This window comes from Vicia villosa, unplaced genomic scaffold (assembly GCF_029867415.1).
Source record: "Vicia villosa cultivar HV-30 ecotype Madison, WI unplaced genomic scaffold, Vvil1.0 ctg.004496F_1_1, whole genome shotgun sequence".
Taxonomy (NCBI): Eukaryota; Viridiplantae; Streptophyta; class Magnoliopsida; order Fabales; family Fabaceae; genus Vicia; species Vicia villosa.
This window is the reverse complement of record NW_026706449.1, coordinates 92,474-106,187: the sequence shown is the minus strand read 5'-3', so window position 1 is coordinate 106,187 and position 13,714 is coordinate 92,474. Positions and strand designations below refer to the sequence as shown.

Here is a 13,714-nt window from a genome sequence, read left to right as displayed (position 1 = left end):
GGTGCATTTCTTAGTTTTTTTCCTGAGACAAATGATTAGGAAGATGTTCATGATATTTGCAAGTTTTTGGAGGTTTTTGCTGATGTGACATCAGTTATAAGTGGCACCTTTTACCCTACTGCTAATCTGTTTTTGGCTGAGCTTTACAGGGTGAAGGTTCTACTTGATAAACCTTCATGTATCTCAACTAATCCTCAGCTGCAGGCGCTTGCTAATGAAATGAAGTTGAAATATGACAAGTATTGGTCATAATCTAATACATTGATATCTATTGGTGCAGTCCTTGATCCATTGTATGATTTCTGTTTGATATGATTCATTAATATCGGAGGCTTATTATAATTTCTATTTGGTCTGCTTCATTAATATCTGAGGCATATGATGATATATGTTAGGTATGCTTCATTTTAACTGAGGCATGTGAGTTGTGACTTAATAGTGAATATTGGTTCAATTAAGTTGCCTTGTTAGTTGTGATTTAATAGTACCTATGATGAATTCTATTTGATGCCTATTTTGTTACCTGCTTTGTAAGTTGACATCAATTATCTGAGGCCTATGATGATTTCTGTTATGCTTCATTTTAACTAAAGCTTGTGAGTTGTGACTTGATAGTGCATATTGATTCAATTAAGTTGCCTTGTTAGTTGTGATTTAATAGTGCCTATGAAGAATTATATTTGATGCCTACTCTGTTACCTGCTTTGTCAGTTGACATCAATTATCTGAGGCCTATTTTGTTACCTGTTTGTGCATTTTCTTGTTTCTGGTGCCTATTTTGTTACCTCCTTGTATATTGTTTTGGCTATGATGAAAATTAATTCTGAGGTCATTATATGTTACCTTATACTCTACTTTATGCAATAGATATAAGCTGATCTTCGTCAAATAGGTATACCCCTTCTTGTATCCCAATCCTACTCAAGCAACTACCTATGAACGAGAGTTGTCTAACAACTTAAGTTCCCTCTTCCAATTGTATCAAGATACCTATGGGACAAATGATGAGGTTACCCTGTTGTATCTGAAAGTCCAGAAGTAGGATCTACTTCTGGATTGGGAAGGAGGACTTTTGAGAGGTTTTTAGAAATTGTTGTGGGTAATAATAATTCAAAATCTAATCTTGAATTATATCTTGAGGACCCTCCTTTGAAAGTTCCCCGTAAAGCTAATTTGATATTTTAACATGGTGGATGGGGAATGAAGCCAAGTATCATGTTCTTAGTAAATTAGCAAAGGATATCCTAACTGTTCCAGTTACAACTGTTACTTCAGAAGCAACTTTTAGTGCTGGAAAAAGGGTTATTGATCCGAAACAATCATCCATGAAAACTAAGACAGTTGAAATGGTGCTTTGTGGAGGTGATTGGGTGAAGAAGAAATATGGAATTAAGAAGGGCTGCATTGTTTCAATAGTAAGTAAATTTTTCATGTCTTCTTTCATTTGTAGCTAATACATGTTGATTATTATTCTATCTAACTAAATAATACTTTTCCTATTTGTATTGTAGCTTGAGGAACCACAAGATGAACCTTTGACATATCATTTTGGTGAAGATCCGGGTGTCGCTTCTTCTACAACTACAACTTGAAGATCTGATAATACAATGCCAATGATGAGATTGTTCTGAGGCATAATTAATACAGTGTAATGATCTTTTGTATGTTTTTGAAAACTTAAGTTTGTTAACAAGTTTTTTGATACAATTTTGTTGTTATGGTCTTATGGACATGGTGGTGTAATATTTAACAAGATTATGCATAATTTTCAATTTTCCATTTTTCGATATTCAAAAACAATTTTCAATTTTCAATTTTTCTCCTCTATTTTTTGGGTGGTCCGGTTACCCGATCGAAATTATCGGACCGGTCTCGGTTCTCACCTCACAAGTAAATTAAATTCGGTCCGATCTCGGTTTACCCGAATGTACCAGATCGGTTTCAGTATAATAAATAGCCCCATTACTGTTATGGTCCGGTCCCGGTTTACCCGATTAGGGTTTTGGTCCATTCCTCGGGATATCAAATATCCGGACCGGACCGAAAACAACCCTAGCTAGGAGAGTGAAAGCCCAAAACATAAAGAAAAAAAATCAATCACTCAATACTGCTAATATCACTTAGTAAGACATTAAGCATAAAATTAGGACATTCAATAAACTCTAGACTTCCTCCTCCGTGAAGCATCAAACTATACTTTGCCAAAGTATCAGCTCTCTTATTAGCTTCCTTATGATTTTCACAATTTTGACCTCCAAGAAATCTGTCATATTTGTCTTGACTTTGCAAATTAAGTTCATATCCTTCAACTGATTTTTCTTTCCTCGGATTGCGTTAGTAGCTTCTTGATTATCAACTTGAATTTCTACCCGATTATAACCTTTGGATAGAGCTAGCCTCAAACTTTCGAGAACATCCCAAAGTTCAGCAATTAGAACATTACACTTACAAACAATTTTGGAAAATCCGCCCGACCGAACACCCTCACAATTCCTAGCCAAACCTCCATAACCAACTTCGTTGTTCTTTGTAACTGGTCCATCAGTATTGATGCATATCTAATCCTTCTCAAGTTTTTTCTTATTAGTAGCAATTATGTTTGTGCCTTTGTTGATCATCTTTTTATGTATAAGCATGCTTTGATTGTAATATCTAACTACTTCATTTATGTCCTCAACCAAATTGTACAGAGCAACAAATCAGGAATGCAATTCCTTTGATTTCTCTAGTACTAGAGCTGGTGACAAGTAGTGGCCCATAGAGATTGCCAATTATCATTTCCTCATAGGTTCATTTCCAATTTAAGCTTTAGTCAGTCTGATAAGTTAACTTTGAAGAATAGATTTCTGTCAATAGTTGCCAGCATTTGTAACCAGATAGGTTTCGCATGTCTACAATCCCTCATAATATGAAGGATGGTCTCTTTCTCGCCAATGTAGTCCTCATAGTATGATTCCCTTAGTTTGAGAAGTTTAAGATATATATTGGTTTCGATTCCCTTATGTTGAAGCATGCAGATAAAGTTACAAATTCTCTCGGGAGCACTCGAATTTCAAATATGATGCCAAGGTTCCATATTGTCTGCATAGTTTGTACTTGCAAGAAGAACAAAAATATTAGAGATTGTAAAATATCTCGAGTTAGTTCCTCCCTAAGTGAAAATACCAAGATCTTTTCTCTCCACATTAGAGGGGTCGATGGCTCGAATTCACTCCACTAAATCCTGAGGAAAATGCTTCTTAAAAGCATTCAGTTCCAGTTTCCACTACTAGTCATGATAGCTGACATAGAGGCACGTTCCTTATTATCAATTGAGCTAGGCAAATGATCAATGAGTCTAATTCATGTCTCAATCTAACAATCAGAGAAAACTTTAATTATTTGACCATTTTCCACTTCCCACTTATACATCTTATCAAGCATAGACCATAAGTTCACAATTTGTTTCCACAGACTTGAGTCATAAAATTTGGCATGAACTTCAGTATCATTTGTACTCTTTCTGTCATATTTTCCACACATAAATTTACACAACAAAGACTTTTCTCCAGTTTTGATCTTCCAACCTAATTTAGCAATACAAGCCACATTCATATCTTTGAGATTTCTAAAACTCAATCCCCCAATCTTTTTTGCTTTAGTAATATCCTTCCAACTATTGATATGCATTCTTTTCTCATCATCATTATGACCCCAGATGAAATTTCTTTGAATATTCTGAATTTCCTTTAAGCAAGTGGTGGGCACTCTATTACTCATCACGATGTAAGTGGGAAGAGCCTCCAAAACTTTTTTTTTGCAAGAATGACTTTACCTACAAAGGACAACTACTTGTCTTTCCAACTAGTTAGTTTAGTCCTCACCTTTTCTATTAGGTATTGATAATGTTTAGTTTTAAGATGCTAACCTGTCAAGGGAACTCCTAAGTACATGCCAAAATTCCTTGTTTCTTTTAAACCAGAAGTTTCTCTAGATGAAACATCAACTAGAGGATATCACATAAAAGATAATAACAGTCCTATCTTTTGTGAAAATACTTTCACAATTTATTTGTAAAAAAAATCCTATTTTGCATTCAAGGGTCAAACACATTGGAATTAAACATCATTTTATTTCAGACCATATTAAGAAAGAAATATTGTATATTAAGCTTGTTGATACTAATCATCAATGAATTGACATATTCAACAAACTCCTAGTTAAAAATAGACACGTGTATTTTTGTTGAGTAGCCTAGTGGCTGAGAATTCACTTTTAAAGATGAATATGTGAGATGTTGGGGGTTCGAACCCTTTTGAGGGAATTTAAAAAGACTTGACTAAAATTCATTGTTTTGATGAAAAATATGGAGAATTGTTTAAAAAAATATAAATTTATGAAGTACTATTTTATTCAAGTTAAATTTAAGGAATTTCAAATTACACCAAAAAGTAAAGAATTTGAAATTGCTCCTTCACTCTATATAATAATGTGAATATTAAATTGTTCATTATTAATTTTTCAATTTGCAAGATGATCCTCATCTTTTATAAAATTTTAAATTCACCTCTAAAACTTTAAAAAATTTAAAATAAGTTCCTAATAATTTTCAAATTTTAAAATTGATCCCTTCAAATTTTCAAAAATTACAAATTGGTCCTTATTTTTCATATTTTCAAAAATTACAAATTGGTCTCTATTTTTCATATATTAAATTTGGTTCAAAAGTTTTAATATTTAAGAAAATGACACCAAAAATATAACAATGAATCATTTTCATTCTTCATCCAAATAAAAGAATTTAAAAATGAATAGATTTTAATTGAATCATTTGAATTGCTTAGAATTTTAAATTTCTTAAAAATTCTCAATTACCTCATCCAAACACACTATAAACTTTCGATCATTCATTCTCAAACTATCTAAAAATCAATAACCTTCCTATCTATTCTTGATCTCATTACTTTACCTTGAAGTTTCTCCAACACCAACTCCGCCGCCTAGCTGAATTTCTCCATTGAAAAGGGTGAAGACACCTCTTCATCTATCTCATCCTCTACTGGCTCAAACTCCACCTACTGGAGTTCATACTTCTCGATAGATTTAACTTTTGGAAATGATACTCATTATAGAGAAAATCTGCATACCTTCGGATCGAAGATGAATGTTCCTTACTTTGAGTTTTACCATATGGGAGGAAATCAAGATGATATTCTCTATGAGTTTATGAGTTTGTTTATACACATGATCACAAGTACCATATGAAAACTCACAATTTACTCTCATATTGATCACAAGAATAAACAAAGATTGATAATAATTAAGGCTACAATATAAAATAAAAACTTAATAAATTATAAAACAGACATATAAATGAACTCCATAGAGTAAATATAGCTATCTTGCGATACAAGCTTCACACAGACACCAACACAGGCCATTTAACTTATAGTGAATTTTTGTTTACCACAGTGCAGAAACAAGTACCAGTTTGAAAATACTACATCACATCAGAAAAGATTTAGAGAAAACATCAAAATAAAAAATAAAAACCTCAAAACCTCTAGAAAACTCCGAAGAATAAATGATTGTTAATAACTCTATCTACTTAAATTCGCATCATTCAAATCTCCGAGCGTGAAAAATGAGAAACGAAATAAAATGCAGATTTTTTTTCTTGTATATTTGTCAGAAGGTACGAGCGATGAAAAATTCTCCTTCCCGCCATCAATGTCTTCATGAATGATTGGAAGTATCTCTCTTGTCTCCGTCAATGTCTTCCGAAAATTTGTCATTGTCTTCTGAAGTTCTCCTGGATCTCACTATCCTATGCACACTTCTGAAAACCCATCAACATAGCACATAAATTAGTTTTGATACAAAAACAAGGGATAGTGATAAACACATTCATAGAAAAATATGATCAATGTTTTGCACAAGCAGTATAATTCAGAATGATCACAAAAAGAAGTTCCCTATCAGATTAAATTTCATATCATGTGGATCTTTATTAGACAGAAAGGGAAAGCATCGTACTGGTTTAGATGCTCTATTACGCTCTTGATATTACTCGACCATAATATTGGGTCACGATTCTTAGGATAAGAATCTTGTTGTTGCTTTTTCTCTGTTAGCCACTGCACTGCTTTATTAATCTCATTGATGACCTGAAACAATAAACAAGTCAATTAAAAGCTTATCGTAAGAGCATAATCACGATAAAAATAATAAATGGTGTCCTATTTGTTATCTTACTTACCAGTTCTTTCTCTTGGGGTGGAAGGGAACCTGCAAAGTGGTGAATATCGGAAACGAGAGCTGAAAAATCTTTTATAGCTTGCGCTCTTTCTTCATCATCTTTGTATCGATTCTCAATTGGATCCACCAGCTATAGAAATAATAGATTAGAAACAAGAAGTACGACAAGGGAAACATTGAAAATAGAAAGGCTAAAAAAATAAATACCCTTTTCAGGTCTTCTAGTTTTGAAGTATAAGCGTTTTCAGTTTCATCGTCACCATCCTCGTAAAGCCAATCCTCAGTCTCTTGCAAACTCCTAGATATGTCGTCCCTCTCTTGATCACTTGCAAAGCTCCGATATGCATTGAAAAGCTATTACAAAAACAAAACATAATCTTCAAATGTATCTCATATAACAGAAACCAGCCATGATTGCATCTCGTTTAGATTTTGAACATGTACCTTACTCCTCGTCTCATAGACATAGGATTCCAAAGTGTTCTTCTTTTCTTTGGTTAGCTCCACAGCTCTATCCTGTTGGGCTAACTGGAGTTCTTTTTCATGGGCTTCAGAAATCTCCGCCATTGTCATTCCACCGTAGATATTCTCATTCACTGGAATAGGAAGCTTTCTTTTAGCTTTATCTTTTCTTGAATAATCAGCCTGTAAAATGGTATGACGGTGAAACGTTATTTGCTAAAACAAAACAAAAATGAGTCATATCTTCAGTGCATGGAATAACATGACAGTACTTACAGAGCTTTGTGGAGAATCAGACTTATTGGTACTATCTTCAGCACCATTGGCAACAAAATTGGAACTATCTGAGGTCTCAGACACATGATCAACATCCATTGCATCATAATTTGAATGATTATCATCCGCGTGATCCACGATCAACTGAAGCGGCATAAATTTTTGTGCATAAGTAGATCTTTTACAACTCAATTCTTAATACAAAATGGAAAAATGAAACTTTTTACTTACTGTAGCTGATTCAATACTGAAAATGCCGTGCAGATTTAGTTGAACGCGAACTTTAACTGTTGTGTTGCTACTATGAGATTCAGGCAAAGGACCAATCTGAATAGTCAACAAATGTGTAAGTATAATTAAAACAAGTTGTATGCATGCAGATAATGTGCACATCTCATATAGTACTTTATTTAAGCAAAGAATGTGCACATCTACAGAAAACTGATTCTGACTCTTATTCTTATGCTTATTTAGTTATACAGCATTAGCTTTCTTTGATGCCAGGACAAGCAATAGTCACAGGCCTCAAAGTAAGGAAGTCTGTAAGTACCTAACTTAATAGGGTGAGAATGAGATGTCTTGTAATGGCCCCGAATCCATTCAAATAAGGCAATCCTAACAGGTCCTATGAAGCCTAGAAACTCCAAATAAAGAAAGTATCGGTGCCATATTGGTATTGGCCACCATACTACTGGGCTACTCTGCGATATGTGTGTCCCAAAAAAAGTGTTTGTTTTTATATTTCTTAGAAAACTTAGTTTTAGGATACTCCTAGGGTGCTTTGTGAAATATGTTTCGAGCTCTACGGATATTTTAAGAATATTGTTTTGACATAGGCCCAAAATATTATTTTTGTTCTGATCACAGGTATCTTATATAAATTGTGATCATCCTAGTTATATATTGACATGGAATGATCAATGACTATTTCTTTACAAACATTCTACATCTATGCAAGTTGTTTGTTCTATAAAATCATTGTTTAAGGATACTCCATATGTACTTCTTGAACATCTTTGGAGGAGAACATGGACAATTACTTGTGAGGAGGGGGAGTGAAGAGAAACATATAACAGATAAAATATGCGCGTATATTTTTAAAACTTTTTCACATTAGACAAATGTTTTAAAGTGAGCGTACCATGAAGGAACTAATTTTGGGAAATGTTCCAGGTGGTAGTTCATATTGATTTGGATAGAAAGCTTCCAACTGGAAAAAACTAGTTCGCTGGAGTCGTAGAACTGCAGTACTTGGAATATATTGGCCTTTTGGGAAAATTACACCATTTGATCCTACAGAAATTGGACCTTCATCTGATGCAAGTCCATATGAAAATGGACTAATATCCTGGACCTAAACAATCATGAGAAATTGCATTAATTTTGATGAGAATGGTATAACAAAAAGAGGCAACATTACAAAAATAGTGTTGTCGATGGCAGAAAGCGAAAAAATCCACTATATAGGCAAGCCGTTGTGGCCTCAGGCGCCACCAGAATCCCTTCACATATTGCCTATGGCAGTTGTCAAAAAATCCTCCACTAAACAACTGATTCTAATCTGCAATATATAACAAATATAGAATAAGAATAGACTTAAAAAACACACAAACCTCGTAGTCTCTCACACGGTATGTGGGACTGAGCATAGCACACTGTAGAGCACAACCACGAGCTACACACTCACTTGCATTCAGCTTACGGCTAGGTTCTCTTTTGAATAGAGAAGTTAATAATGTACTTACTGCTGGAATCCTAGAACCTGAACCAACTAGTTCTACAGAAACAATCTTCTCTGCATTCAAGCCTGCTTCAAGTAATGCTTGGCTGCAAGGTTTAGAAATTCTCTCCAACAATCCCGATGCGAGACTCTCAAATTCTTCTCTTGTGATAAAGCCCTTAACATCTTTCTCATCCATCAAACACTCGATATTTAGCGGTGCCTCTGGATTTGCACTCAAAACTTTCTTCAATTTCTCACATGCTGCACGCAGCCTAAGGCATGCCTTGGCATTAGAATACACGTCAATGCTGTACTGTTCCTTGAATTTTTCCGCAAAATGAGTAAATAGAACCTCGTCAAAGTCCCTCCCACCTAAACTCCTGTCAAAAGTATGTGAAAGTACCTTCATTTGCCGAGACTGAAACCCTGCAATGCAGACCTGAGTATCGCATTGACCAATGTCAATAAATGCAACATATGTAAATCCTTCACTTTGAAAATTTGTTTTGTAAATTCCATAACTAAGGGCAGTTGCAGTACAATCATGGATCAATCTCAAAGGCTTCAACCCAGCAATTCTTGCCGCATCAAGATAAGCCCGTCTCTGCAAGTCAGTGAAGTACGATGGGATACCAATAACACAATCCGAGACGGGTGCTTCCAAATCTTTTTCTGTCATAGTCTTCAAGTGAGCAAAGAGCATAGACATTATTTGAACCGGTGTAAACGTCTGATCCCTCTGCAAGTATTTCAAATGAATCAAAACACCACCATCTGGTCCTTCCGAAGTTTCCAGAGGAAGCATCTTCAAGTCCCTTTCCATATCCGGGTCACTAAACCTCCTCCCTATAAATCTCTTTATCTGAGATATCGTCGATTTAGGGTGCATCATAGCAGAAGCCGCCCCAGCCGACCCCAAAAACCGTTGCTTTTCACCAAAGCATATAACAGCCGGGGTTTCCCGTTTCGATTCATCGTTCAACAAAACATCAATCCCTCGGTGCTTCGCCACAGCAATGACACAGTTCTCATTACCAATGTCAAACCCCACCACACTCATTTCAACTCACAGATTAACAATCCAATCCAATTCACACAACCTACTTCACCAACACCCTAAAAACCCCAAAACCTCACTTAACACAAAACCAGTCCAAAAACCTAAGCTTCACCAAAATCACTACAAAAGAAAACAAAAAAGGATCAAAAGGAGAAACATTATTTATCATTAAAATTTGCAACTAGAAAGAAAAAAAAAAACAAAATAAGCTAAACTCCATCAATTCTTGCTAAAAATTCCTCAACCTATACAACAAGTTAAAGCGATAATTTTTATATAAAAACAGATAATTTAACACAAACCCACGAAGAAAAATCCTATTTTTCCTTGTAATTTGGGTCCAATTGTTAGAAAAAGTCGCAAAAAAAGTAATGAAGAAAGAGTGAAGCAATTGGAATTGAAGAAAAAGTGATAATTGAATATACCTTGTGAAGAATCTGGTATTTTGGTTGGTGAAGGTGAAGATAGTGAGCGACTGAGAGAGGAAATATTGGGTTTGATTCAATGGCATACGGCAAAGACTATATGGGGTTTTGAAAAGTTTGCAACGATGCTGAATGTGATATATAATAGATTTTTGGGCTTGTATTTGTAATTTGAAAATATATATTTTCAAGTATATTACTAAATTAAATCTTTTTTTTCTTAATTAATATTTATGTTTATATGATAAAACTTCTTATACTATATCTAATTGAATCATGTTAAATAAATATTGATTGAATTTTTAAAATTAAATTTAAATATTGAAATTTAAAATGATTTGATTGAATATATATAAAAGATATTATTTTGCATTTATATATGATATAATTATTTTGCATGATTTATAAAACTTAATGGTTGTTCATTATTTTGGGTAGTTTTTTGTTTTAGAAGTTAAATTTATAAATAAATAAAGGGTCTTGCTAACCAGTGGGCAGTGCCCCCGGGCACTGGATAAGGAGTAATAAATAACTATTAATCAAGTTTTATTCTTTTATAATAAATGAAAATTACATATATTTAATTATTAAATTGACTTAAATTAACTTATTCTCTCTCTTTCATTTAATACATAATTTATTAATCAAGTTTTATTCTTTTATAATAAATGAAAATTACATATATTTAATTATTAAATTGACTTAAATTAACTTATTCTCTCTCTTTCATTTAATACATAATTTATATGCTTGAAACAAAATAAAATTCGGGATTTGAATTTCATAACTTCATTTCAATATTATTATAATTTTAATATAAGAACATGATTTATTATAAACAAAATGAACTAAAAAAAATTAAAATTCTTTAAAAATTAACTATAAAATATTGAATTTTTTTAATAAAAAAAATTATATTCAATTTAAATATTTAAATGTTTTGATAAAGTTAAGAAAAAAACATTAAAAAGTAGTTGTCATTTTTGAAAATGAAATAGGCAAAAACAATAATAAATAATAAATAAAAATGGAAAGTAATTAAAAATGTGTAACGTAGTTTTAAAATTTTCATTTTTTTTGTCTTAAATAACACTATTAATAAACTCTCTTTTTAAGAATATTAATGAATCTATCACGCAATTAATGATCCTTAACCAATGTCCCTGGGTTGCTACTTTGTTGATAAAGCATTTCCAAGCAAAAGCCTTAACCTTCAAAGGAGCCTCAAGCTTCCAAATATCAACAAAAGCCGAATCATAATTATTTGCCGGTCCTATCGGAACATAAAAACTGCACAAGTAATGATAACAAGATGCTACGGTGTAGATACCATCCGAAAGAAGCTTCCACTTAACCGAGTCCGCACGAGAAAAGGAAATTTGGACCTCATCAAGCAAAAGACGCAGCCTGTCCCATTCTCCAAAGGTGGCAGCAGCATTTCCCTCACCAGACTGCTGCCCGGAATTGCCTCTTTCCCTAAAAACACTGAATGTGGCCGCATCATTACCTTCCACTCCCAGCTGCACAGAATTGAAAAAAGCCGCAACACCTACGACATTTTCGCCAACCTCAGCGTTGGCAACATTAATATTGGAATAAACAGAAAAAACAGGATCAAGGGAAGCACCCCTTCGGTCTACCATCACAGCAGCATTAAAAGAAGCGCCTGCCCGCAAAATGCCATTGGCCGGTATCCCTAAATCTCCCCAATTCCATCCTCCGTCAACCCACCCACCCATGGCACCGATAGAAACTTCTTGAAGCAAAGACATCTTAAAAAGATTCGGAAAAAGATCCTTCAAAATGCCTTCGTTCAACCAATGAGAATACCAAAATGAGATTTTGTGCCCGTCTCCAACCTGAAAAAGAAAATTGTTAGTATAAAAATTCTCCGGTAGTTCCTTCCCCAACGATATGATATCCGCCCACCACACCGACCTAGACTTATCCTTCTTAGAAAACAAATAATTTCCACCCAATCTAATGTTCACGTCCTCATACCTCGCTTTTAACATTTGATACCATAATTCATTATTTGCACTAAAAATCCTCCAACTCCACTTCAAAAGAAGAGCCTTATTAAAAATTTCCAATCTTCTAAAACCGAGCCCGCCTTTCTCCACCGGAAGACACATGTCGTCCCGCTTTACCCAATGCATTTTCCGTTTTTCTTCCGTCCCTCCCCACAAAAAATTACTTTGCAACTTGTTAATCTCCAATATAACTTTCTTCGGAGCTTTGTAAAAAGATAGAGTGAATATCGCCAAACTACTAAGAACCGATTTTAAGAGAGTTATCCTCCCTCCAAAACTAAGCCACCGCCCTTTCCAAGAATTCAATCTCCGCCTAATATTATCCAAAAGAGGCTTCCACGTAGAGATTCTCCTAGGATTTTTTCCAACAAAGATGCCTAGAAATTTGAACTCCTTCTCCTCCTCCCTACAATTAAGAAAATTGGTAGCTATTCCCATAAAATGAGGGTTGATGTTTATTCCTATTAATTTGCTCTTGTGAAAATTAATACAAAGACCCGAAAACCACTTCGAAGCTCCGTAGAACCGCCTTTAACGCCCAAATGTGATTCCAACTCCCATTCCCTATTAAAAGAGTGTCATCGGCGAACTGGAGAATATCAACAAAACATTTACCATTCACATTAAAACCAACAAAATCACCATTGTCTACCGCTCTTCCAACTAACGCCTTCAAACCTTCCGCCACAATAACAAAGAGAAAAGGTGAAATTGGATCTCCTTGGCGAAGACCCCTTTCCACTAAAAATTCATCCGTAGGGCTACCATTGACTATCACCGACATTTTGCTATTAAAAACCAAGGCTTCCATCCACCTCATCCATCTCCTCCCATAACCCATCCTCTTTAGCAAATACTTAAGAAAATTCCAGTTAACCTTGTCATATGCCTTTTCAAAATCAACTTTAAAGAGAAGACACTCTTTTCCCTCCTTACTAGCAAAATCCACTAACTCATTGGCTATTAAGACTCCATCCATCATATGTCTTCCCGGAACAAAAGCACTTTGAGAATTAGATATAACAAACGGAAGGACTTTCTTAAGTCTACAAGCCAAGAGTGTCATCGGCGAACTGGAGAATATCAACAAAACATTTACCATTCACATTAAAACCAACAAAATCACCATTGTCAAAAGCACTTTGAAATTAATTTTATTGCTTCCATATTATGTCATGATACTGTTTTTTTTCTTCATATTATACATTGTAATATCTCATTTGTCAACTTTTAAATTTGTATTACAGATTATAAATATTCACATAATCTCAAATATAAACTAATAATATCTACCAATCTTTATGGATTGATCTCTAAGAGAACAATTTTGTTAGAGAACAATGCATGATGTCTTAGAGAATAATTTTGTACCCTACTTATTTTTATCTAATGTGTAGTTTTTTTCTTTCAGGTTCTCACTCTTATAGTATGGTGTGTGACGTCATCAATTTCTAGAATCAACACACTCTGACTATAGGAAGATACAAAGCTTGTTTTT

General features: G+C 34.1%; 1 protein-coding gene across 1 annotated transcript; it reads right to left on the bottom strand.

Moving 5' to 3' along the window:
* Positions 1-5,343: 5,343 nt before the first annotated feature.
* On the bottom strand, positions 5,344-10,322 carry LOC131642104 (heat shock 70 kDa protein 16-like). The gene is made up of 10 exons (XM_058912390.1): positions 10,184-10,322; positions 8,589-9,878; positions 8,117-8,329; positions 7,207-7,302; positions 6,976-7,119; positions 6,682-6,882; positions 6,445-6,591; positions 6,239-6,367; positions 6,016-6,146; positions 5,344-5,818 (listed from the first exon to the last, which is right to left on the bottom strand). Exons 2-10 carry the CDS (start codon positions 9,756-9,758, stop codon positions 5,716-5,718), a joined length of 2,334 nt encoding a protein of 777 aa, XP_058768373.1. The 5' UTR covers positions 9,759-9,878; positions 10,184-10,322; the 3' UTR covers positions 5,344-5,715.
* Positions 10,323-13,714: the final 3,392 nt, after the last annotated feature.